Source organism: Sapajus apella, unplaced genomic scaffold, assembly GCF_009761245.1.
Source record: "Sapajus apella isolate SASKATOON/1434 unplaced genomic scaffold, GSC_monkey_1.0 scaffold10, whole genome shotgun sequence".
Classification (NCBI taxonomy): domain Eukaryota; kingdom Metazoa; phylum Chordata; class Mammalia; order Primates; family Cebidae; genus Sapajus; species Sapajus apella.
Window position 1 is genome coordinate 7245502 of NW_022436950.1, and position 26521 is coordinate 7272022.

Here is a 26521-nt window from a genome sequence, read left to right on the forward strand (position 1 = left end):
CCCCCACCCTACCCCCACCCCACCCCACCCTCACCCCTACCCCCACCCCACCCTACCCCCATCCCACCCTACCCTCACCCCCACCCTACCCCCATCCTCACCCCCACCCTGGGCTCCTCACTGCTCTGTATTTCCATCCCTCCTCTGTGGCCAAAACAAATTACCAGAAACCGGTGGCAGAGGATGACAGGAATTGATTCTCCCACAGCCTGGGCAGGCAGTGCTCCCTGCGACAGCTCTGCGGAGGATCCTTCCGGCCAATTCCAGCTGCTGGTGGCTGCGGCAGTCCTATCTCTGCCCGCGCCTTCTCTGTGTGTCTGTGGCACATTGTCACATCTCCCTCAGCCTCTTTATAAAGATACCTGTCATGGTTTAGGGCCCACCCTAACCCAGGTTGAACTTATGTTGAACTCCCTGACTCAATTATGTCTGCACAGACCCTTTTCCCAAATAAGGTCCCATTCACAGGTAGTGGGATTAGCATGCAGCTTCTGTGGGGCCACAGCTCAACCCACTATGCTGTCCCTTCTGGGAAGTGGCTGTGGGACCTGAACCTGCCCTAAGTTGGGGAATATCAGAGGGTGACAGGGAAGAGGAAGGTGGGTCATTGGGTTTATTTGTAAACAAGGGAGGAAGGCGAGCCCGGATCTGCCGCCTGCCTTTGCGGAATGCACAGCTGCTGTTAGTTCCTAGGTCAGCTATTCAGACACCCAGTAATCAGTAATAATCACGACATCGAATAAAGGCACCTCCGGAGCACTGATCATGTTATGGATTTCTTTCTATCTTTCAAAATGAAAATTGCCTTATTGGTTCCATTATAAAATCAGACCATGATACATGTTCATTGTTAAAATTTTCAGGCGATTCAAAAGGTAAAAAGTGTAAACACCCCGCCAGATTCCACCCTGTGATGCCCGTGCTTGACACTTCGGCCCGTTTCTTTTCTGGACGTGGAGGAATGGGATTCCTCCCGCCTGCTAACTTTCACACCCACTGCCACACCCGGTGCATGGGCCGACCTACGGCTGGCAGCTGTGCGGGCTCAGTTGTGTGACTGACCTTTTTCTTTTTTCAGACGGAGTCTCACTCTGTCACCTAGGCTGGAGTGCAGTGGCCTGATCTCGGCTCACTGCAACCTCTGCCTCCCGGTTTCAAGTGATTCTCCTGCCTCAGCTTCCCAAGCAGCTGAGATTATAGGCATGCGCCACCACGCCCAGCTAATTTTTGTATTTTTAGTAGAGACGGGGTTTTACCATGTTGGCCAGGCTGGTCTCGATCTCCTGACCTCAAGTGATCCACCCACCTTGGCCTCCCAAAGTGCTGGGATTACAGACGTGAGCCACCGTGCCCAGCCTGCCCTCTCTTGCTTTTGCCTTGTTTCATATTTTGGTTCTCAGGCTGTCTCCCGTTGTCGGTATGGTAAGTGTTCTCTCACAGAGAGTAGCCTCCGTGCCCGGTCACCTGAGGGGCAGTGTGCCCCCTGGGAAGAGTGGCGTCACTGCCATCCCCGGCCTTGGGTGTTACCACCTGCTCCTGCAGTGGCATCCCAGGCCCCAGCAGCAGGCGTTTTTCCCCTTCAGCTCCCTGCAGAGCCTCTCTCTGCTCCTCGCTGTCTCAGCATGAGGCTAGCGCCTTCATGGAAGGCCAGCTTTGGGAAGTAACCGTGGTATCTCCCTGCCACAGGCCATGTTCGAGCTGGTGACTTCCGAGGCATCCTACTATAAGAGCCTGAACCTGCTTGTGTCCCACTTCATGGAGAACGAGCGGATGAGGAAGATCCTGCACCCGTCCGAGGCGCACATCCTCTTCTCCAACGTCCTGGATGTGCTGGCTGTCAGTGAGCGGTAAGGACGGGGGACAGCCACCTCCCTCAGGGCCCTTCTGCATGCCCGAGGCACAAGTGCTTGACACTGGCCTCTCTAATTCCAGATGTTTGGAATTTTCCATAATAAAATATAAATAAATGGAGACGAAAATCCAAATGTCACTGCCCCTCCTGGCAGGGTGGCCGGTCACGGCCTCCTGCGTCCCTTCCCAGAAGCACCTGTGCCCCCCGAGAAGCTCTGCACTGAGCATCCTGCCGGCCCCAGGTTAGACTGATGATGAGTCCAGCCCTCTCATGCATCAAACCTGTGGTTGGACAGGTTGAAACCAGGCAGGTCCACGGGAGTCTTGTGTTAGGGACTGAGGGTGTCCATGTAAGCTGCTCTTTGTCCTAGCAGAAAGCCCAAGCCTGGCGCATGCAGGGCCCCAGGCCTTGTGCAGGGTGCAGTCCCGGGTTCCCACGTCCTCGCCTCCTGAGTGCGTTTGCCATGGCTGGTGGAAGCGGCCACGGGAATGGGGACTGGGCGAAGCCCGGGCTGAGCTGCAGCGGAGGAAGAGGAGACAGAAGTCTGTTCATTGAGTCCTGTGAAAGGAAATGAACCTGGCCGTGTGACCAGGGTGAAAGAGCCCTTGCCCTCCCCAGGGCAGGCCCTGGACTTTTGCAGTCAGAAGCCACATGGGGCTCAGCTCGGACAGTGCCTGGTGTTCAGATGGGAACCCAGGCAGACCCTATCGCAGCCCGGCTCCAAGCAGTGGGGATCTGATCAACGTCACATGTGGCACCCTGGAAGCGGCTCACTCTCTGTGCGCCTTCAAGTGGGTCCCTCCGTCGCACTCACACCCACCCTTCCATTTGCAACCCCCCCACCTCCTCGTGGCAGCCCCGTCTGGTGGATTTGGGAGGTGATGGCTGACTGGGGCCAGAATGGCCTGTGAGACCCCTGGGCTTCTGCCTTGGCACTTTTTTTTTTTTTTTGAGACGGAGTTTCGGTCTTGTTGCCCAGGCTGGAGTGCCATGGTGCGATCTTGGTCACGGCAACCTCCACCTCCCGGGTTCAAGCTATTCTCCTGTCTCAGCCTCCTGAGCAGTTGGGACTACAGACACCTGCCACCACCCCCAGCTAATTTTTGTATTTTTAGTAGAGACAGGGTTTCACCATGTTGGCCAGGCTGGTCTCGAACTCCTGAGCTCAAGTGGTCCACCCGCCTCAGCCTCCCAAAGTGTTAGGATTACAGGCATGAGCCACTACGCCCGGCCCTGCTGCAGCACCTCTGAACTTATGTATGTATTTGTATTTTACTATGGAAAATTCCAAACATGCACAGGTAGACGCCCATGTGCCCTGGTCACCAGCGTCAGCAAAGGTCAGCCCAGGGTCCAGTCCCTGCCCTCCGGGGGATCTTTCTGAAGCAGATCCCCAGGGTCATCTATTTTATCCTCAAACACATCAGCACATAGCTGAAAGATAAGGTCTCAGTGCTACCAGTGCCTCAGCCCCGTGAAAACACAGTCATTCTTCAAGATGACCAAATACACCGCCCGTGCTCGGTGCCCCGCCGACGGATCTTGTCAGCCCGTATACTGGCCGTGCACACCGGTGTATCTAAGCCAGGCCTGCACGCTGCCCTTGGCGAGACAACTGCTGACCCTACCCCAGCACCCTCCTGCCCGGGCACCCTCCACCCAAGCCGTTGCCTCCCACAGGTTTCTCCTGGAGCTGGAGCACCGGATGGAGGAGAACATCGTCATCTCCGACGTGTGCGACATCGTGTACCGTTACGCAGCTGACCACTTCTCCGTCTACATCACCTACGTCAGCAACCAGACCTACCAGGAGCGGACCTACAAGCAGCTGCTGTGAGTGTGCCCGGCCAGGGAATCGGCACCCAGGGCAGCCACACCAGTGCTGGCCCAAGCTCCTTACACAGTGCGCCTCATGGTCCTTCACCTCTGCATTCCCAAGGTCCACGTGGGCCACAGGAGTCAGCCAGGGTGGTGACAGTATCCCAATCCGGCATGTTCCAGGGGGTTCTGGTGTCACTAGAGAAATATGAGCCCAGCCAGACCCCAAGAGAATCAGCACAGCACCCACTGGACCTGGATCCAGTGGCCGAGCAGAGCTCCATGCAGTTAGGAAAGGAAGCGTGAGGTCAAGTGGCCAATTCAAAGCCCAGGACATCAGAGACTGGGTTTGCACTAGTGACAAGGGCAGAGACGGGTGGGAAGGAGTCTTGGTGGGGCCCATCTAGCAGCGCCTGGGCATTTATTGCTGATCTGCCCATTCTGTAAACCTTCTCTGAGGTTTAGTTGACAAGGTAATTTTCCAGCCAGTGTGCCTCTTCGGAACCCTCTGCACTGAGGTTCCCTGCTTCAGCGACTGGGGTCAGCCAGGGAGGTCGTGTTGGCTCCCCGCAGAAGCGCCGAGGGACTTTTCCAGTCATGGCGTCTGCACATTGCACTCCACTGGCCTTTCCACTAAGCCATGGGGCTCATGGTGCAGGTTTCAAGCTTGGGTCTTTGGGCATTTGGACGTTTTAACAGTAGGCGTAGGGAAATTGGAATTGGAGGGAATCAGGATGCTAGTTTTGAGGATAAACATTGAGAAGGCCAGCATGCAGCAGGACAGGAACCATTCACAGCGCCCGAGAGCCCACCCTGCCACGTGAGTGCAGACACGGAGTGACAGGCAGGGCGCGGGTCCCTGCCGACTTGCATGGGGCCAGGCTCACCTCCAGCTCTCCCGCCCTTGTCAGCGTCAGCACTGTGGCCTGGCCCACTGCTAAGCCTACCTGTCAGAAATGGCACAGGCTGTCCTGGAGGTGTCCCCAGCCTGCTGCCCGTTCCTGTCACTAAGCGGGTTTGCCGGTTTACCTTGCCACGGCTTCCCACTGGGTAAAATCATCTCATTGTGTGTCTCCCCCACACAACATGCTGTGCTGAGTCTTCAAGGCCAGGCACGTGGAGCCACTACTGTGATTTCACTTGTATGTGAACAGTCTGTTTTCCTTTTGCCCAAAAGAAATCAATGTGTTTCCCGTGCCCGTGGGTCGTCTGGATCCCAGGAGTTTGTGGATGGGGAGGAGGAGTCCCCAGTTCATGCCTCCTGCAGCCCAGAGACCTACTCCACATGTGTGTGTCCCCAGCCAGGAGAAGGCGGCTTTTCGGGAGCTGATTGCGCAGCTAGAGCTCGACCCCAAGTGCAAGGGGCTGCCCTTCTCCTCCTTCCTCATCCTGCCTTTCCAGAGGATCACGCGCCTCAAGCTGCTGGTCCAGGTACAGCCTCCTCCCCCTGACCCACAGGTGGGGCTCCCAGCCTTTCCCGTGCTCATTCCAGGACCCTGTCAGCTTTCTAGGTCTATCGGTTCAATAGATACTAACTAAGCTCCTCCCATGTGCACCAAGCACGTTTCTGGTCAGTGAGGATACAGCCCCTGCTTCCAGGGAGCCCCACGCAGAGGGGAGAGAGCGACCCACACACAGCCAGGAAGCCTGTGGGGACAGTGAAATGGGCCGGCACCACAGGGGTGGCTGGCTGGCCGGCCACTGCCAGTTGCAGGGGTTGAGGTAGGTCAGGAAAGATGAGTGACATGTAAGCTGAGACCTGGCTGACAGGAGGAGCTGGTGGGGGCGGGTGGAGGAAAGAGCGTTCTCAGCCGAGGGAACCACTGGTGCAAGGCCCTGGGACTGCAAGTTTCACCGGCAGAAAGACCAGCAGTGAGCTCAGGAATGTGATGGGGACAGGAGTGGGTGTGGGGATGGAGACAGAGGCAGGACCGGGGCCTGAGGTGCAGGGAAGACATTGGGCCCTGTCCTCAATGTGGCGGGAGTCCCCTGATTGGACCCACTTTTAGGAGCTGGCCCTGGCTGCTCCGGAGGGTGATGGAAATGGGGAAGGAATTCCACGGCCACTGGGGCTGGGTCAGGAAGTGGGGGTCCGGCGGGGATGCCGGGGAATTGAAATCAGCGACTTGCTGAGAAAGAAGAAGCGAGAGTGACTCCTCGGCTTTTACCTTGAGCAATTTGGGGGTGCGCGGCTGTGGCTGAACCGGGGAGGACTTGGGGCGGGGAGGGCTCAGGGTTCAGGGCAGGATGAGCTGAGTTTGAGGAGACTTTGGACAGTTCAGTATCAGGGGTCAGAGTTAAAGGGAGAGGTCGGGCAGGCGCCGTTGGCATCAAGGTGGCATTTAATCAAAGAGGCCACCAAGGAAGGAGAGAAAGGGCCTGAGACCAAACTCAGGGACACAGCCAGGACTTGGAAGGAACGACCGTGAGGGAGGAGGAAACCCACAGAGCTGGAGCCTTGGGAGCCTGGGGAGGATGGGGCTTCCGGAAGAGGGAGGCAGGACGGAGACCCCCTCTGCCTAACAGGTACTGGGGCCCTGTCTACTGATGCCCTGGGCAGAGGGAGCCTTTGGCAGCTGGGTCGATGCAGTGGACGGTGTGGAGTATAGCTGTGGCCCTGAGGGGCGTTAGCTGAGGGGGACCTGGGAGCCACAGGTAGCAGAGGTCAGAGGTCAGACAGGTGAGAGGCCAAAGACCTAGGGGCAGCTGCTCCGGAAGCGGCAGAATTGCAGAGGGGAGTCCCGACCTGGGAGGAAAGGGCCTGGGAGCATGAGGCCAAGGAAGCAGGTGCGGGAAGAAGCCCCAGCCCAGGGCAAACGGGAGATACCAACATGAGGGCACAGCCGGGACGCGACCCCACACCAGAAGACACCGTGATGAACGCAGTTCCATGGGAAATACCCTTCCAACTTGGAAAAAGTGGAGCAAAAGACAGTAACGTTTCCTAATTATGCAGAGAAAAAAAATTTTAGGACATTTTATAGGAAAAGTACATATATGGAGATATTAAAATCTTAGCTTCTATAAGATGAAAACCAACAATAAGATTAAAACCAATTGGAAGCTGGGCGCAGTGGCTCACACCTGAAACCCCAGCACTTCGGGAGGCTGAGGTGGGCGGATCACCTGAGGTCGGGAGTTCGAGACCAGCCTGACCAATATGGTGAAACCCCATCTTAATAAATAAATAAATAAATAAATAAAACTGATAGAAATGGGGTGATTAGGAAATAGTGGAATGGGGATGGGATAGGGTGGGCGCTCAGGGAAGGGCCCAGAGAAAAGGGTGGTGGGTTGGGGGCCATTCCAGAGAGAACGGCTAGTCCCCATATAGGTAGCATGCTGGGGACACGCTGAGGAGGCTGGCATGGGGGAGCACGCACAGGCTAAGGGACCCATACTGCCCTGCATCCAAGGCCACAGTGCCACTTGGTCAGATGCAGCTTTTATTCCTGGGAGAAAAGATGGCACCTGGACTGTGCTGTTGAGCAGGGATTTGGAAGTAGGAGGACAGTTAGTGACAAGTGTGGTGACCACATACAGGGAGGAAGGAGCAGGGAGATGGCTGTGAGTCTCAAAGGTCTCTGGCTTGGCTGCTAGGCAGAGGCAGGCAGGTGACCACAAGATAGGCCTGGGCTGCTGTCAGGGGTGGCACCTGGTGCCACCATGGCACGTGGCAGCTGGGAGGACAGGTTGTTGGTGCTCAGATGCACCCAGCCTACTTATAGGACAAAAGCCAGTCAGAAAACATGAGCACAGCAAGGATTGCTAGGAGGAAACCAGGTAGAGTTTATAAAGCAATGCCAAGGTAGTAACTTACAGGTGAAAGCAGTATGGGCATGAATTTTTGTTAATTGAAGAAAATTGAACAATTGGAGGAAAGACTCTTTCTTACACTCTCACGGATAAAACCAAAGTTAGCAAAGCCCTGGGGCCAAAAGACGGTCCCAGGGAGGAGAGGGAAGCCCGTGGTCCCCCTACCCCTGTCCCATAAGCATTTAGCTCCCCTTGGGGACAGAGCTGACCCTGACTGAGCACAACAGTCCTCACTGCTGGATGCCTCACCTGCCGGCTCTCTTGCCCTCCATTTATCAGCTGGAGGCTGTGTGTGTGTGCACGTATGTATGCATGCATGTGTGTAAGTGTGTGGGCATGCAGGTGTACATACACATGTGTGCTTGCGTGCATGTATGCATGTGTGTGCATGTGTGTGCAGTGTGCATGTGTATACGGTGTGCTTGAAGTATGCATTATGTGTATGTGTGTGTGCGCGCGCGCTGCAGCAAGGGACTCAACTGGTGCAGTAGGGAGGTTGCCACGGTCAAGGTGGGAAATGGGAGGAGAGGTCAGAAAAGACGAAAGCTAACGCAGCCTTTCCCTGTGCGCAGAACATCCTGAAGAGGGTAGAAGAGAGCTCGGAGCGGGAGTGCACTGCCTTGGACGCCCACAAGGAGCTGGAAATGGTGAGCCTGGCCTCCTCGTGTGCGGCGTCCCAATCCACTGCTTTCCTCATCCAGGCGCACCTTCCCGGCCCTGCTCCCCGTATCCGTGTGTCTTTTTAGAAAATGCAAATTCATTTTAAAATTCGCTTTTGTAGGCCAGGCGCAGTGGCTCACGCCTATAATCCCAACGCTTTGGGAGGCCAAGGCAGGCGGGTCACTTGAGGTCAGGAGTTCAAGACCAGCCTGGCCAACATGGTAAAACCCCACCTGTACCAAGAAAATACAAAAATTAGCTGGGTATGGTGGTGTATGCCTGTAATCCCAGCTACTTGGGAGGCTGAGGTAGGAGAATCGTTTGAACCTGGGAGGCGGAGGTTGAAGTGAGCCAAGATTGCGCCACTGCGCTCCAGCCTGGGCGACAGAGAAAGACTCTGTCTCCAAAAAAATAAAAAGATAAAAAATAAAATTTGCTTTTGCAATCCAGAAGAGTCACTGGAGCTTAAAAAAAGCATCAGGTGTGGCTTGGGTAGAGCCTGCTTCACCCTGCTTCCCCGTTCCAGCCTTACATGCCCGCCCTCTGTCTGTTACTGTGGCTGGCATGGATGTGGGGACAGCAACATGGCCCTCAGGACACTTCACCAGTGTGGAGCTCTGTGGTCATGCACAGGCACTGATTCCTCTCATCAGCCGCCCCTTTGCATCTCCGGGAGAGGATTCACTGGCACTGCCCAAGAGTGCAAGGACCCTTTCTCTGGATCATCTGATCCTCAGAGAGAGATGGCTCCTCCTGAGGTTTGGAGCAGGGCAGGGGTTTTGCAGGAAGGGCCATCGAGTACGTTTCAGTCCTCAGGAGCTCTGCTGCATTTGGTTCCTGGCCTCAGCTGGAGCTAAGAGCCAACTTTTGGCAGCTGTGCTGGGGAACCTCCATTGAGCCAGTGACGCCATCATGATGGAGAGCAAGGCGAGGGATGCCTATTCCACTTCTTTGTCACTCTAGTAAAAAGAATATCACTCTCGGTGGGCATCTGATGGCCATTCTCAGCCACATGGAGACATGAGGACTTCCTACCCTAATGCAGTTGGTTCCCACCTCAGGCCTCTTCCCCTGTCCCTTCCCAGACCAGTTAGCTACCACAGTTCCTCTGGCAGTTACATGCTGTGCCTAGTGGGGAAGGCCCGAGCCTCAAGCGGGGCAGCTGGGAGCATCATGGCCTGTGAGGCGGGCAGCGTCTATAGGGGCCACGCCCACCTCTGGAAACACAACTTCCCTTTTACTTACCAGATGTGAATTCATTCCAGTCCCCACCAGACAGCGGCCACCATGGCCTGTGTGGGGCCCACGTGCCCCAGAAGGGTCTCCGGGAGGTCAGCCCTGGGCTAGGGGTACATTCTCTATTGTTTTAAGTTATTTTCTGCTTTCATCTTCATTTTCCTTATAATGAAAAGTATACGCTTGTTTCTAATAGCTTGCTTTTTAAAAATAAAGGTTTATTTTTTCTTTGATTTATAAAATAATTATACTCAATACCAGAAAACTCAGAAAATGCTAGTAAATAAGAAGAAAACAGTAAACTTCTCCAGCCACCTCACCCTCCCTGCTGACATGCTGCAGCTTGTCCCAAACAGACCCTGTGCACACACACCTGCACAGCACACTCACAGGGCACACGCTGCACGTCCACGGCCCACACATATCACACACAGTGCACACTGCACATACACACAGCGCATGCTTATCACACACAGTACACATGGCACATACACAGTACACACTGTACATGTCACACACAGTACACACTGCAAATATAGCATACACATCACACACAGTACACACAGCACATACACGGCCCATACCTATCATACACAGTACACACTGCACATACACATAGCACATGCTTACACATAGCACACACGTGGCACATACATATCACAGGCAGTACACACTGCACATGTGTACACAGTACACACACACATTGCACATATGCACAGCACATGCTGCATAAACACGGCACACACAGCACACACACCACTGTATTCTAAGGGCTTGTGGCTCAGAAGCAGCTTTGCTCCGCATTCGAGTGCATGTGGCGTCCCTGCCTCGCTCCTGGATTTCTGTTCTTGCATATATGCGTAGATCATAATTATTTTAGTCAAATGCGTTGATGGCCGTTGGGGCTGATGATCGTGTTTCTCATTCTAGACAACACTGCAGGGAGCTCCCTGCTCACGCGTCTCTGGGCATGGTGCTCATTGATGTACCCTGACTGAGAGCCTGTGGCGAGCCTGGCCCCATGCCAGGCCCTGTGTGTCAGTATGGAGTTTTCTTTCTTCAGAACGAGTCCTCAGGAGTCCCAGGAATTGTGGAATTGTTAGGTCCCTTGGTGCCTGGGCTGCCTCCCAGGAGGGTGTGGGGAGAACAGCCCGGAGCCTTGCTGGTCCGTCCCACCTGCAGAGGAGGAGGGATGCCTCATGCATGTGTTTTCTGGAGTTTGCTTCCTACCAAGGGCAAGGCAACTTTCTCCACTGGGACTAACAGGTTTTCCCACTCGCCTTTGTCCCATGAGGCACTAGAAAGAGGAGCTCCAGCCCAACAGAGACTGGCTGGCCGGCCTCAGCTGTGGGCACAGTGCCTGGTCACAGTGGCCACTCAGCCCTTTCTGGGGCCTGAGCCAACAGAAGGAAGGGGCTGGGACAGTTGGCTGTGGTGGCCTGATGTGCCCTCCTTCTTGTCCCAGGTGGTGAAGGCGTGCAACGAGGGTGTCAGGAAAATGAGCCGCACGGAGCAGATGATCAGCATTCAGAAGAAGATGGAGTTCAAGATCAAGGTGAACCGGAGAGACTGGTGTGAGCCTGTGCCCCGAGCCCCGCCCCAGCGGCGTAGATCACTGGGCCTGGCTGGCCTTGCTTAGGTCCTTGGTCACTGGCCACGCTTAGGTCACCCCGGCCCCCTGACCTCCCCAGCTGAAGCCACCCTGCCTGCTGCCAGGCATCAAATACCATCATGGTGGCCCAGACCTGTCTCCTGAGAGACGGGAGTGTGGGGCTGGTGTGCAGCCAGAGGGACGAGGGGTGTGGATCCCGCTCTCAGCTGCCGGCTGCGTGGCCTTAAGCAGTCAGTTTACATGGAGGGTGTGGTGGGGGCTACTCCAGGGATTCTCAAACCAGGAGGCTCTGGAGTTACCAACCTCCCTGAAACGTTACAGAAAACTTCAGGGACTCGTGAGCCCCTCAGGGCCCCTGCGGCCAGAGTTTCTGGGAACTTGGGCACATCAGCACACTGTGCCCACAGAGGGTCCCTAAGGTCAGGCTTGGTTTGGGAGCTGAGCTCCACTCAAGGAGGCAAAGGTGGTCTCCTGGGCATCCCATGTCGCCGGGTGCCAGGTGCCTGCCCTGAGCCTTATCATCCGCTGAGTGACTGTCCAGCTGCAGGCCTGGCCTCCTTGCCCCATGAGTCCCATTCTTTCCTCTCCACTGTGAACTCAGCCCCTTCTCTGATTCTGCATCCAACAGGCAGAGCTTGGTGGGGGCAATGATGGCAGATACCAGCCGCCACACCCACAGGCACACACGGTGTCCACACAGCAGTGCACACACGTACACACGTCAACAGCAGTGCACACACGCACACACACTTGAAGCTCACATGGGGGTGCACAGAACACAGTCCACACACAGAGACACAAATCCACATGCACAAAAGCACATGCAAAATACACTCATGCCCACAGGGGTGCACATTCACACACACACAGCTCCGCCATCTCTCTGCATCCGTCCAGAACTCCGCCATTCCCTCCACTTGTGCCTCATGTGTTGGGGCCCTGGGCAGGCGTCAGGGAATGTGACAGATGCAGCACCGGGGGCGTGTCCTGGAGAGGAACATTATGGGCACAGCCCGCCTGATGCCCTCTCTCCACCACAGTCGGTGCCCATCATCTCCCACTCCCGCTGGCTGCTGAAGCAGGGTGAGCTGCAGCAGATGTCGGGCCCCAAGACCTCCCGGACCCTGCGGACCAAGAAGCTCTTCCACGAAATTTACCTCTTCCTGTTCAATGACCTGCTGGTGATCTGCCGGCAGATTCCAGGGTGAGTCAGGGCCCAGGGTGACAGGCGCTCTGCTGGGCAGAGGAACGTGTTGGGCGTTGGGTCTGATTATGGCCTGGGTGTAGCGGGGATCGGGACAGAGCTTGGGCTTTTGGGTCACGTTTAAAGGTCTGTTCTGCTGTGGCCCAGGTTTGGGCTTTTAGCCAAGGTGGTTTCACTTCCCTAAGCCTCAGTTTCCCCTCCTGTAAATCAGGGGTTTTACTCCTAGGGCTGTGAAGGGCCCAGCGTCTGATACATAGTGAGCGCTCAGCAGGGCAGCCATGGTGGGGTCGTCAGGGTTGGCAGGACCGTGGTGCTGTCCATTGTCAGCACCTGGGATGGGTCACCCTTTTGGGGTGTGGGAGACAGGCGTTCAGGTGGGAGCTTCGGAAGGAAGTGAAGATTGGCCAGCGCTGTGGAGCCAGGCTCGCTGGCCTGCCAAGTGGGGCTCTCCTGGGACTCCCACAAGCCTCCTTGGGGCTGACACGCCTGCCCTTCTCCCTGATCTCCAGAGACAAGTACCAGGTATTTGACTCAGCCCCTCGGGGCCTGCTGCGCGTGGAGGAGCTGGAGGACCAGGGCCAGACGCTGGCCAACGTGTTCATCCTGCGGCTGCTGGAGAACGCAGACGACCGGGAGGCCACCTACATGCTAAAGGCGACCTCTCAGTGAGTGCCTCGCCGTCGCATGCCCGGTGGTGGCACCTTTCGGTGTGGCCTTGATGCTCATAGGTCTGTCTCCAGGTGGAACAAGGCACCACGCACGCCCCTCGTGGGGCTGACCTGGCAGTCCTTCCCATCCAGACCCTGCAGCAGTGCTTTCTGTGAGGCCTCTGGGGGTGGCTGCAGTTTCGTGGGTGCGTGTACCTGCGTGTGCATGTATGCGTGCGTGCGTGCGTGCGTGCGTGCGTGTGTGTGTTTTCCCTCGGGGCTTCAGATTCCAGGTGAGTCTCTCTTTTTGGATGGGCCGTTTTAGAACCTCCAGTCAGGCTGAGCAGGGAACTACCATCCTCCTCCCCCTGCCTGCCCACTTGCTGTGTGGCCTTGAGCTCATCTCTTCACCTCTCTGAGCAGCTGGGACCCCTGCCCGGCAGGCCTAGGCCCCCCAAGAGGGACAAGCAAGCTAAGTGTGGGGAGAGACGCTCTGCAGGCCCTGAGCCTGGAACTCCCTCGGGGCCTGCTGAGCTGAGGCTCCACTCTCCTGCCACGGGCCCGAAGCTGCCCCTCACCCACAACTCACCAGATAGCCTCCCCTGCCCAGACCTGAGGCTGCAGCTAACGTGGACCAGGGCAGGACCCGTGGGGATGAGAAACTGTGGCTTCGGTGGCGTGGCTGTGGCCAAAGAGTGTGCTCTTGTGCATTACCTGGTGGGGGCCGTTACCTTTCAGGCTCACCCTCACGGCCTGACTTTGGAAAGCCTCACACGGGAACATCATGGGGGCACTCCCTTGTCCCTCTGTGGGTTCCTGTGTGTGTCAGACCCTGGACCAGCCCATTTCTGTGGCTCTCCCGAGCCGTCCCTGGGGTGGGCTCAAGCGGTGCTCAGGACGGTGGCTGCGGATCCGAGGGGCAGCTAGCTGGGAAGCCTGGCGCACATCTTGGGGGCCGCTGTTGCTCTGCAGTTGGGGCACTGTCCTCTTCCCTGTGCCAGGAGTGAGATGAAGCGCTGGATGACCTCACTGGCCCCCAACAGGAGGACCAAGTTTGTTTCATTCACATCCCGGCTGCTGGGTAAGTCACCCGTGGGTAAGGGGCCGCCATGTGTGCTTGGGCCGGCCCTGCCTGCTGCTGCCGCCTGCACGCGTGCGCTTGCCTGGAGGGAGCTCTCCCTGAGCGGTCATCACAGAGGCCCGCATGGGCCCCCAGGCACTGCTTCCAGTGGAAACAGTACTAGCCAGGAATCTGACATGCCCACGTTGTACGAATATTAGACGGGCCTTAAGTGACAGGTGCCACAAAGTCACCAGGAGGAATTTGGACCAAACTCCAGTGCTATTTTAGGGTTGCCAGGTGCCCAAAAAGCTTATTAAATACAAAAATGCCAGGCGCAGTGGCTCACGCCTGTAATCCCAGAATTTTGGGAGGGCGAAGTGGGTGGATCACCTGAGGTCAGAAGCTTGAGACCAGCCTGGCCAACATGGCGAAACCCCATCTCTACTAAAAATACAAACATTAGCCAGGCATGGTGGTGCATGCCTGTAGTTTCAGCTACAAAATTTCCTTCTGAAGTTTAAACAAAGGCCACCTCACAGCCTGTTTTCATGTGTTTCTTCCCAGAACTCCTGGCTATGTTAATAATGTTTTCTCTGGAAACAAACCCTCCTCTTCCTCAGACGAGCCTTATTCAGTTGCTATGGGAGTTTTCCCATTCTAGGCAGGGATCAGCCACGGGCTTAGTGGGAGCAGGCAGGTGGGTGGTGCGGTGGTGGGGACGTGCCTGTGCCTCTTGTCCCTCAGACTGCCCCCAGGTCCAATGCGTGCACCCGTACATGGCTCAGCAGCCAGACGAGCTGACGCTGGAGCTCGCGGACATCCTCAACATCCTGGACAAGACTGATGATGGTGAGGCCGGGACCTCCCCTTGGAGCCCCCAGGGGTGCCGCATGGAGCCCTGCCGGGCAAGGGATGAGGGGGAGGTGGAGAAGGGGATGCCACTGCTGGCTGATGGGCAGGTGGGGCGGTGGCCCACCTTGTCTCTCGCTCCCTGCGATGTTCCGCTTGGACACCTCCCATCCTGGCTTCATTGGCCTTTCCTCGGCCGAGAGGAGGAATCATTTTTAGTACCTCCCCTGTCCTTCCCTAGAGCTGGGAGGCCCCACCGTTCCTCCTTCACAGTGGGCTCAGCCCAAGTGGTGGCTCCGTGTCCCCTTCCCCTGGCCCTGGCCTCGGAACCCCCATCACAGGGGGAGGGAGGACAACCAGGAACATCCTAACCCTGACCTGACCCCGCCCCAGCCCTGTATTTGCAGCAAGCTTCCAGGTAAGCCTGTGACCCCCAGGCTCGGTACCCCATGTGGGCCAGGAAGCCGCCCCCAGCTCCTGGCTGCCCCTGCTGGTGTCATCAGAACCCAGTGAAGTTCCTCCCAGCCCCACAGAGTTGAACACGGTCCCCCTTTCCTTTTTCAAATCACATCCCTGTTTCTACAGTAATTGCTCCTGATCCAAATCCCCAGAGTGAACCGCAGCATTTTCCCTCCCAGCTCCTCTCCTGCCAGGTCCCGGTAGAAGGCCTCAGGCTGTGACCTCCGGGGGAGGCCTCCTCCAGGCAGTCCCTCTTTTGAGCCCCCAAAGGCCCAGGGGCTCTCCTGCCCTCTTCCCACAGAATATAACTGGCCTACTCCCCTCCCAAATGAGACCTGCAGAGGGCACGCCCCAGGCCTTTTAGCCCCCAGGTTGGGACACACTACAGGTCAGCTGCAGGCTCTGAGCAAAGACCTGGAGGTCTCCAGAGAAGGGGAGGGGTGGAGAAACGGCAGGGAGAAGGCAGGTGACGCTGCGACTCCTGGCACTGCCAGTTTGCGATGGGCCCTCTCCACTGACCATGCCGGCCGTCGGGAGGCCACACCTGGGAGGATCTGCCCAACAAGAGGTGGATGACACGTCCAGGCGGCCACCCGCGTGCTCAGCTGCCACCCCCACCGGCCCCTTGAGCACCTCCAGCTTTTTGGAGTGGCCCTTGGGGTCTCCTGGGCTCGGTAGGGTAGCATAGAATTGCTGAGAGTCCCAGAGTGGGTTCCAAAGTCAATGTGGAACTGCGTGGGACGGAGCAGGCCTCGTTCTGCGCAGGTGCCCACGTACCTCCCAGCTTATGGAGGTGAATCCAGTCTTGGCAGAGGTGTGCAGAGCCCCTGCCTTTCAGGAAAGGCCAGCTGGACCCCCTAGTGTCCCACACACAGATGGGGGCTGGGCTGGAAAGGAGCCTCTGTGCAGCCCCTGCCCTGCAGGAGTGCCTGACCCTCCCTCCCTCCCCTCCCTGCACAGGGTGGATCTTTGGCGAGCGTCTACATGACCAGGAGAGAGGCTGGTTCCCCAGCTCCATGACAGAAGAGATCTTGAATCCCAAGATCCGGTCCCAGAATCTCAAGGAATGCTTCCGTGTCCACAAGATGGATGACCCTCAGCGCAGTCAGAACAAGGACCGCAGGAAGCTGGGCAGCCGGAATCGGCAATGACCCCCGCTCAGGGGGCTGGCGGGAGCAGGGCCTGCAGGCGACCCCGACAGAAGGTGGGGGGCTCTGGGAAGCACAGGCCAGCGCCTCCCCAGGTGGCACGATCTGGCTTCGGGTGCCCGGGCTTCATCCCTGCCGACACAGTGAGTGCTCACGTGTCTTGGACCCTTGCTCGAAAACCGGATAAAGGGTGCCCACGCCTCTCCTGATGCATTTGTAATCAAGAAGGTTTCAGCAGTATTACGCCACCCTCCTCGTGCCTCTGAGGGGGTAGAAGGGAGTGGGCACACTCCAGGGCCTCCCCAGCCCCTGGCCCCCAGGGTCTGGTAGAGGCTGCCAACCCAGAGTGTCCCTATGGGAGGCAGGCAGAAGGTGACAATTGACATGATCTCCTGCACGCGTCCTCCTCTACCTTGGAAGCAGTTAGAATCCACAGGGCACAGGTGGGGCCGCCCTTGCCTGACGGAGCTTGATGAGCAGCCCTTGGTCTCTGGTTCACAGGACTGAGAGCCCAGCCGCCTCTGTCCACCCCTCCCTGGGCCTCTGCCAGCCTCTGGCTGCACGGTCAGGCCCTGCTCCACACAGGCCTGCCAGAGCTTGGCTGGGGACCCCTCCCGCCTCTGGCTCCCTGATGGCTGGATGTAACTTGTGTCTTCTGGTCCCTTAAGGAGCCCAGGTGTTTTAAGGAATGAATTGGCCACTGCATCTTGTATCGATTATGGTTCTGAGAAAAGCAAATATCACTTTTGGCTGCATTAAAAGAAGCATCATATATAAAATAAAGGAGATAAAGGTCTACTCTTTATTGCCCTGGTACACAAAGGAAGGCGGTGTTTGGTTCCAGGCAGGGAGAGAGGAGCACCCCTTCAAGGCCGGTGGAGGCTTCTCCAAAAGGAGGGGCTTGAGGAGGTTTCCAGAGCAGCGGGGAGCAGCTGGGCTTCACCTCAGCATGGGAGTGGATTTGGGCTACACTTGTAGACTCCAGAAGCAGAAGGGACTGTTTGGGGGAGCTGCGGATGCCCCTCTGCTGCAGTGGCAGTGAGGACATAGCTTGGGAAGGCCACAGAGGCCCTGAGGTGTCCCTGGTGGGGGCCCTACAGGGGATCTAAGCACAGGCGTGGGGCTGGGACTTCTGCACGACCCAGACACAGGCCTTAGGCCCTTCACACCTTCCGTTACCCAGAGCTGCAGCCCCTCCCCTTGCCCCAGCTCCGTCCCAGCGTGTTGAGGGGTCCTGCGTGTCCAGGACCACGCTCTCTGCCAGGACAGTTTCCCTGCTCACCGGAACAGGCCTTTGATTTAGATCCAGTGGACTCTGTAGTGTCTTCCCACAGGCCACAGCAGGGTGCTTGGCAGTCCTGAGACCTCAGAGCCTCTGAGAATCAGGGATGCACAGGTGTGACACTGGTTCCACCAGCGAGGGAGTGCCCCCTGGTCCCCGTGACAGGCTCGTGATGCACCCCTTGGTTGGGGAGTGATTGCAGAGTGGGGAAAGAGGGGGCCATCTCTGATCCCTGGAGGGGAGGGTTGGGAAGGAGTGGGTGGCCATTGGTCCCTGTGCTTTGTGATGCAATTGAGTTGGATCATCTGCTGTAATGATGGCTTTGGTTACTCGAAGTTATGTGAGATGAAATAAGTTAACCGATTAGGAAAATAGGCCCATTTCATAGCACTCCTTTATAAGCAGAATCGTTTAGAGGTGTGTTTTGGGGAGACCAGTGGAGTCGGAAACTGTTAACAAAGACTCGGCTGAGGCCTTGGCCCCATGCCCCAGTGTGTGAGAGGTGCCTGGACACCGCCTGGGCTCCTCGAGTGTCCAGAGGGAAAAGTCATGGCAGAAAATGGTGCCATGGGGAGCTCAGGCACGCCAAAGAGGCCAAAATAGCTGCAGGAGAAAATAGTTTTTTAAAAGAGAGGAGCAGCTTGCCCTCCAGCAGCATCCCACTCTGGAATCTCCAGATGCATTAAGCTGCCCTCAAGGGGTCTGCTGGCTTCCAAACTGTCCCGGCCTTCCGTCTAAAGGCCCGGGGGACTGGGGTGGGGACCAAGTTCCCACTTCCCTGCTAAGCCGAAGGTTAAATGATCACAGAATCAAAGTTCACATCTCTAAATGCTTTCGAGGTGGGGACCGTGGGCCAGGCGGTTCCTCATTCACTCCTCCCCCACGCTCTGCGGGTGAAGTGGGGTGAGTGGACCTGGGAAAGCCGTTTTCTCTCCCTGAACAGACGAACCCTTGGCGTGGCGGCTGCCGGCTCGGCCCAGCCAGGCCCGGGGGTGAGCGTGGGAAGCAGGGCGGGCAGCGCCTGGAGTCTGCCGTCGACTCATCCCGCTCCCGGGGCTCCCTGGGCAGCGGGGTTCCCGGGGGGACTGGGGCTGCGGGTCTGAGCCCGCGGGTGGGGCCCTTGCTGTGGGGCCCAGAGTCACAAGACGTCCCCCAAAATAACGCGGCCTCTGGCTGGAAGCGCCGACGCCGCCGCCCTCCCCCAGCCCGGCCTTAGGCAGCCGCAGGCCTCGGGGTCTCCGTCGGCCTTTCCAACCCTCTTGCTTCCCTCCTCACGGAACGTTCTGGACCTCAGCGGAGCGGAATGGAGGCCAGGCCTTGGGGAACGCGGTGAGCGCAGCGAGCGCCAAGGCCCGGGCCCAAGCAGGGGAGGCGGCGCCGAGAGAACTGGCCGCCCGTGGCTCTGGCCGTGACCGTGCACCCGACCGGGCTTAAGAGCGCCGGCCGCTCACCAGCTCGGGCACCCTGGCGGCCCCGGTGCACGCGCACCGCGCGCTCACGCGGCACTCCAGCCGTGGTGCACGCGGATGCCGAGCGGTGCGGTCCTGCGCGCGCTCACGTGCACGCCGCACGCACCCGTGCTCCAACTGGCCGTGCGCTCACGCTCACGCGAGCCCCTGCGGGGAGTGAGGGCGCGCCGCTGGCCCCGCGCGCGCTCACGACGACCACCCTCGCCGCCCCACGCACGTGCACGACGCCTGCCCTCACCACCCCGCGCGCGCGCACCCCGACCTGCGCGCTCGCCTGCGCGCTCACGCTCTGGCACACCTGCACGCGCGGACACACGGGCGCGCCGGGAGTGCAGCCGATTCGCGCCGCGGCCGGGCGCGGCCCCTTTATTGGCTTCAGGAGGCGGAAAACTTTCTCAGCGCGACGACCACGAGCGCCAGCACCACGCAGGTGGCCAGCAGGGCGGCGATCACGATGGCTGCGATGGCGCCGGGCCCCAGCGACCCTGCGGAGGACGGAGGACCCTGTCACTCGCCGGCCCCCGCCCCGGCCGGCCCTCCTCCCCGCGCTCCCGCCCCTCCTTCTTACCCGCCCCCGCCCCGCCCGTACCGCCGCCCTGGTCCAGCCGCTCCTGCGCGGTGCTGTCCTCGGGTCCTGGCGCGGCGGTGGGGGCTGGGGGACCGGTGTCCACGGGCTCCCGGCCGGGGCTGGTGCTCTCCACAGGGCCTTCTCCCGACGGCAGCTCGGCGGGCTCGTTCCACAGCGTGGGCACAGGCTCCTGCGGACCCTCATCTGCAAGGCCAAGGAGAGGCGTTCGGGCCGCAGGTGACAGAACCGACAGGACGTGACCCCCACCTCTAGGTTAAGCAAGTTGCATGTGGCGCTGTGTGAGAGGTCTGGGCCCAGCGCTGCACTGGCCCTCTCATTTCCCAGGCAAGGCAGCTTCGAAATCGCCTCCCAAAACTAGGAGACCGCATGCCTGTCACCCCACAGTGGCTTCTGGGGCCAGGCTGCTCCAGAAGAGGGAATAAGGGCCTCAGAAGGCCATGAGAACGCTAGGCTGGCAGCAGAGGCAGGGAACATGGGCCCAAGCCCTGAAATCCTGGGCAGGGGCTTGGCCTATTCAGCTGAACTGCAGGGCTGTGTGGGCCTGGGTGAAGTGACACTTGTGAGGGTTCCCTCCCCACAGGGCAGACGACACAGCAGCCTTCATCCTGGGAAGAGGCTGCTATCCTTGGGGGCTCCACTGCTGCAGGGAGTGGGAGGAGAGGCCCATGGGGAACCCTAGGGGCACAGGCACTCCGCTTCCCTGCCTTGGCCCCACCCTGCACCAGGTGTGGGGCCCGCAGGGCACAGGCCCAGCCGGGGCCTCTGTAGCCTAAGAAGCTGAAGCCAGTGTGTTGGTGCCTCCTGAAGAGCAGGGCTGGTGGGTGGGCAGGAGTGCCTGGTCAGTGTAAGGGAGGTGCCCCCCCAAAGCCCTTCTCTGCCCATAGGGTTGGGAGTTAGCAAAATTTAGGGTACCCAGGGACCAGAGAGCAGGAAGGAGACATTCTCAGGTCCCACAGAAAGCACAGCCTGAGACACCTGCGTGATAACAGGGCCCTGTGCCCCTCACCAGCCAGCCCACCCCCGTTGTCCTCCCCCTCCCACCACCCCAGCCCTGGGCCATTCTTCCCGGACAACCAGACAGGAGGCCCCAGAAACGCTGGAAAGCTCAAGATGGGGATGGTTGGCTGGCTCTTGGCCTCTCCAGCCCAGCCAGACCAGCGGACATCACAGTGTTAGCAGGGCAGGGCCTGCCCATGCCCTAATCGCTCAGCGTTTTGTGGTTTTTTTTTTTGTTGTTGTTGTTGTTGTTTTGAGATGGGGTCTTGCTGTGTGGCCCAAGCTGGAGTGCAGTGGCGCAATCTCAGCTCACTGTGACCTCCACCTGTGGGACTCAAATAATTCTCTTGCTTCAGCCTCTCAAGTAGCTGGGATTACAGGCGCTTGCCACCATGCCTGGCTAATTTTGTATTTTTACTAGAGATGGGGTATTGCCATGTTGGCCAGGCTGGTTTTGAACTCCTGACCTCGGGTGATCTGCCCTCGTTGGCCTCCCAAAGTGCTGGGATTACAGGTATGAGCCACAGTGGCAGGCCTCATGCCCTCATCTCAACTAGGATAGAGACTGTGATCCAGACACCCGACCCTCGAGCAGATCCCTAGGATGAGCTGGGGGGTGTCCCGACATCTCCTCTCTTTGACTCCAGCTTCTCTGGTGTGGGAACTGCTTCTATCTCCATTTCAGAGACGAGAAAACCAAGGTTTGGGGAAGTCAGGTGCCGCGGTGGTGAGCACTGGAGGTGAAGACTTGGACAGTTGCAGGAGTGGTTGTGCTGCCCAGAAACTGGGCAGGAGGCTGCCGTTGTGCCGACAGGTCACACAGGCCAGCCTGCAACCCTAGGGTACCTTTTGTCCCTGCGGGTTCCATCGCTGAGCGCTGGGGCATGGGCACAGAGTCAAGCCAGATACATGCCCTCCTCCTAGGCTCACCAGCACCCAGAGAGGAGGATGCTCAAGAAGACACAGGTCCTTCCAGGGTTTTCCGGCCAACTGTGTCCATCTAGGGCAAACTCGCAGAAACATCAGCCCACCCAGACTCAGCATCAGTCAGAATAACTGGGCCTTCCCAAATGTCACAGTCAGGAAAATCAAAGAAAGGCTGAAGGTTCCAGATCAGAGACGAGGGAGACAGCTCCGTGCAAGGTGTGTTCCTGCACGGGGAGGAACGGGCCTGTGATCGGAGACGCTGGGGTCTGCTGGTGAAGTTTGAACAGGGTGTGGCTTAGGACGCCTTCAGTACTCATTTTCTGGCTTTCATAGCTGACTCTGATGTGTAAGAGAATGTCCTTGTTCTTCGGATGAATTTAGGGGCAAAGGAGCATGACTCCTGCAACTTACTCTCAAATGACTCAGCGTTCAGATAGAAAGAGGATTCAGCAATGTGGCAAAATGCTGGCAGTTGGCGAGACTAGCTAGATGGCCCCCTGGAGTTGATTGGATTATGTGTGCAACTTTTCTGTAAACCTAAAATCTTTCCACAATAAAATGTTAGCAGGACCTGGCTTCCTGGGCCTCTCGGTTGCCAGCCTCAGCTCTGAGACTCGGCTTGCTGACCTTTCAGCTGACCTTCCACATTCCCCAGGTCTGGCCCAAGGCAGAACCCCTTTCCAGAAAAGACCTCTGGCAGGAGGACCCAGGGATGGAAGGCCCATTGGCCCACACCTGGGGGAGGCTTCCCTCCCGAGGGGCCCAAGGACTGTGGCACTGGTGTCTGTCAGCCTCCCGCCAACCTTGAAGCCCACCCTGAGAGGAGGGGGTGGTGACCCAGCCAGGCCTCCCATGTCTCAGCCTGAGAGGCAGACGTCTGCAGCCTCGAAGCCTCCATGGAAGGCCCCAGGCCTCCCAGGTGTGCTTGCCTCAGGCTTCTGGGGGCTGGGCAGGAAAAAGGCCTGAGTGTGCCCACCGCCTGGCAGGCGCCAGGATCTAGGCTCACCGACTACCTGTCTCCCCAGAGAAATGGACAAATGACATACCCGAGGCAGACCGACAGGCAGGCACCTCCCTGCATCTAGAGGCCGCTACAGGGCTGCTGGGTACCAGGCTCAGTTGACGCTGGTGGCATCTGTGGGAATCACCCCTGAGCTCAGGACGAGGAGTGGCAGGGCTCAGTCCCAGGGCCAGCCCAGCAGTGGTGAGCTGCCACCCTTGAGGGTGCCTTCTGAGCAGGGCAGTGGGGAGCTCCACTCCAGCCCTGTCCCCGTCTGTCTCCCGTGTCCCAGCCTCTGTCTGCTGCCCCCCAGCACCAGACATACCTGCCCCGGCCTCCTCCCACTGTACACAGCCCCCTCCTGCCAGCCAGGCCGTGAAACTTTCTAATCAGGAGGGCTGGGGCCTGTCCTTGCTCCCTCGGGCTCTCACCCTGGGGCCCCAGCAGCTGGACTTCATGTCCCAACTCCACCTTCCTGGCCTGTGAGGTAGGGGTTCAGGCTATGCGGTCAAGCATCTTCCACAAGGAGGTAACTTCGAACATCAGCATCTTCAGCTGCTGTCCCTGGCCTGGGGCGCTCTGGACACAGGCCCAGTTGCTATGTGTCTGCAGCCGCTGGCCGTCCTGTCACAGGAATCCCTCACAGCTGGCCCAGGACCTATCTGCACCCAAGCAGCCAGGGCCCCAGGGGCCACCAGCTTCCTGCCAACCTAGGCTGGTGCCCAAGTGGCAGACACACGTGTTCATGATGACAGCCTGTACTCAGCCACCGAGCCACCAGGAAAAAGGGTGCCACTGCCGGGGAGGGGCCGAGGCATTTCTTATCCTCATCTGTTTCTAGAATTTACTCCAGTAAGAAGGGAAAGCACAGCTGAAAGGTAATTCCCATCCTCCCCCAAATCTATCCTTTTGGGAAGTCCAGAAAAGAGCAGTCAGTTTCCTAGCAGGAGTCCTGTCTGGGAGGGCAGAGATGGGGCGGGAGCGAAGGTGTGGAGGACGGAACTCATGGCATGCTGGGCAAGCAGTGAACAGGCTAGGGGGACAGAAGTGAGGGTGGCAAAGGGGTGGGGCCACGGAGGACCCTGAGAAAGTTCCATCTGCCTGGGCAGTAATAAGGCCCAGACTCCATTGATCAGAATTAGTTCTGTGGTATGACTAGGCGCTCTGACCCAGGGAAGCAGGGGTCTGGTGGCACTGCCACAGGCCTGGGCACCACGGGCTCTCTCCCAGCCACACTGGCCCCAGCTGCCCTGCCTTTCAGTAAATAAGTTTGTTCTGACCACAGGGCCCTGAGGCTAGGCGCCGCCACTCACAGACACTCTTTGTGTGGGCCATGAAGGGCCTTTTCATCCCTGCCCTGGCCTTCGGCCCACTAAGCCCGGCCTGCTCCCACCTCAGGAGCTGAGGCCACAGGCCCTGACGGGGAGGGCCTCTGCCTCGGATGGGGCCTGGGCCTTAGCCCACGAGGCTGCTCCTTCCCTTCCTGTCTGCCACAGGACCCCAGCCCACAGAGCAGAGGGCCGGGGTACACACCTGCTCAGAGCTCCCAGCCCAGGGCTGGGTACTGAGAGCCTCCCAAACGCCCCTCCCCTCAAAATGGCAAGAACAGCAGCCAGAGCCCCAGAGACCCCGGCCCCTGCCCGGGGGCCTGCCTGCTCCTGGTAGGACACATGGAGGAAAGTGGGATGGTGAGGCCAGGTGAGGTCCTGGCTGTCCCCAAGGCATCCTGTGGTGGCAGAGGAAGCCCACCAGCCCACAGTGATTAGGGACAGTCTGGCCTGGGAACTCTGGCCAGCAGACTGGGTGGGGAGGGTCAGCCACACAGGAGCCGGAACCTGGGCCAGAGCACAGGCAGTGCCCCCGGGCCCAGCAGTCAGGAGCCAGGGCCTCCCCCTCCGCCCACACGGACCACCAGCGTCATCCTGGTGAGGGGGGCCGCAAAGATCACAGCCCCGGGATCCAAGCCAGGGAAGACACCACCTTCCCCTTTAGGACCCTCCCCCCACTCCTGGGGACACCGCATGGCTCGATGGCGCCTCTCCCACCACAAAGGAGGCTGGCACCCTCCCAGGCTGCAGGAGGAGGCCACGGAATCTGCATTCCCCTGATGTTCACTGAGCGCTACCTGAATGCGGGGCCCATCCTGAAAGCTCCACACATCTGAACTCACGAGGCCTCACAGCCCCTTCGAGTGAGGCAGAGCGTGGCGGTGTCCCCATCCTACAGATGAGGGGAAGGTGCCGAGAGGCTGAGCACACCCCGGCCTCCAGCTCCTTCCTGGGTGTGCAGGGAGAAGCCAATAGCCCCAGGGCTCCTCGCTGTCACCCAGGCCTCCCAGGGGGTGGCCAAGGGCGTCTCCCTAGGCCTGTCATCCCCCAGCAACCCTCCTCAGCCTGTGCTCTCATGACTGTGGTCCACTTCTGTCACCCGGCCCACAGGCACCCTTGAGAAGGCCCAGGCTGCAGGCACCTGGACACCCGCAACTGTGACACAGAGGCCGGCTGCCCTTTGGTCCAACTTCTGGCCAGCGGGAGAAAAGACCACCTGGGACTCGTCTGTGCCCTTTGTCTCTCAGGCTCTGAAGCCAGCCTGGGCTAGGTTCCCCCCCACCCCCCGCTTCCCCCACACAGGACCCCTGGGAGCCTGCCGGAGGCCTCCCTCTCATGGGACCCCAGACCCGGCCACTCTGATCTCAGCCCAGAGGTCCACGCCATTTTGCAGAGGGATCTTGGGCCTTGTGTTCTCTCTCTCTCTGGAACCTTTCCCTAGATGGGGACAGTACCTGGGCCTTCATTCTCTAAGGACATCACAGAAATCAGCAGGGAAGCTTTTGAAAAGTAACCAGCAAGGCTCTGCGTTCTTTGGGCCCCTCAGCTGCTTGCCCCATGCCTGGCGCCCCCGGCTGCCTCCCAGACCTGGGAGACTTCAGATTTTGAAGTGCTAGAGCAATTCCTGTGTCCCCCCAACATCGAAACATCTCTGGGCCTGCCCCCAGGTCATCCTCCCTCTTCAGAGGTCGTTATCCCTGCCGCTAACGATTTCCGGAGACTTCCATCCCACACAGCGCTGCCAGCCGGTCTCACGAGAGCTTTTCGCAGAATCACCCCAAATGGCTGTCCCGTCTCCTGTGAGGGGGCTTCCTCCCCAGTGGACGTTGGAGAGTCTGGCCCCGGTTATCGGCCCTGGGAGGCTGGTGGTGGCAGAGACGGGGACCTTCGCTCCTTACCTGTGAGCACCGCAGGGGCCAGAACCCCAGAGACCAGCAGCAGCGCCATGCGCAGGGCCAGACAGGAGGCCATCCTGGCCAGGAGTGAGCACAGCGGCGGGCAGGACGCTCGGAAGACTGGGCTGGCTAACTTCAGGGCAGTGAGAAAGGCATCAAAGGGCTGGGAAAGGTTTTCATCAATGCAAACTCTGTCCTCCTGGGACACCGTGCCCGCCCCCCGTGCGCGCGCACACACACACACACACACACACACACACACAAAACACACACACACACACACAAAACACACACACACACACACACACACACACACACACACACACACACACAGAGCAAGAGCTCACAGAACAGACACGCTTTCCTGAACCTGGGAGCAGCCCCACTCTTGGAAAGAGGAAATTGCTTGTGCTCTGTCTCTCTCCAGCCCTAACACAGACACCCCCCCACACTTACTCCTGGACATCTGAAAGTGAAAGGTTTTCAAACTTTCTTATGCAAAATAATCACCCAGGGAATTTGAAACATGCAACTGCCTCTGGCCACTGTGTTTCAGTAGGGCTTGGGCAGCCCAGGAATCTGCATGTTAGTGCCGGGGCCCGGGCTCCAGGAAAGTTGGCCTGAAGCCGGCAGCACTGAATACAGGCTGGACCCCACTCGCCCCTGGGTTC

At 58.6% G+C, this 26521-nt stretch overlaps 2 protein-coding genes across 2 annotated transcripts in view; one reads left to right on the forward strand and one right to left on the reverse strand.

Moving 5' to 3' along the window:
• Positions 1–17162, forward strand: part of NGEF (neuronal guanine nucleotide exchange factor) — a 46404-nt gene extending 29242 nt beyond the window's left edge. The window contains exons 4-13 of the mRNA XM_032277885.1: positions 1687–1847; positions 3533–3685; positions 4972–5101; positions 8059–8133; positions 10848–10937; positions 12035–12198; positions 12708–12863; positions 13847–13926; positions 14653–14757; positions 16177–17162. Of these exons, the coding sequence (XP_032133776.1) occupies positions 1687–1847; positions 3533–3685; positions 4972–5101; positions 8059–8133; positions 10848–10937; positions 12035–12198; positions 12708–12863; positions 13847–13926; positions 14653–14757; positions 16177–16367 (1305 nt within the window). The 3' untranslated portion in view covers positions 16368–17162. The remainder of the gene's footprint in view (positions 1–1686; positions 1848–3532; positions 3686–4971; positions 5102–8058; positions 8134–10847; positions 10938–12034; positions 12199–12707; positions 12864–13846; positions 13927–14652; positions 14758–16176) is intronic.
• A 2284-nt stretch (positions 17163–19446) lies between these two features.
• SNORC (secondary ossification center associated regulator of chondrocyte maturation) lies at positions 19447–26085 on the reverse strand. The gene is made up of 3 exons (XM_032277889.1): positions 25854–26085; positions 19705–19887; positions 19447–19600 (listed from the first exon to the last, which is right to left on the reverse strand). The coding sequence occupies exons 1-3, from the start codon at positions 25924–25926 to the stop codon at positions 19491–19493; spliced, it is 366 nt and encodes a 121-aa protein (XP_032133780.1). The 5' UTR covers positions 25927–26085; the 3' UTR covers positions 19447–19490.
• Between the last annotated feature and the right edge of the window lie 436 nt (positions 26086–26521).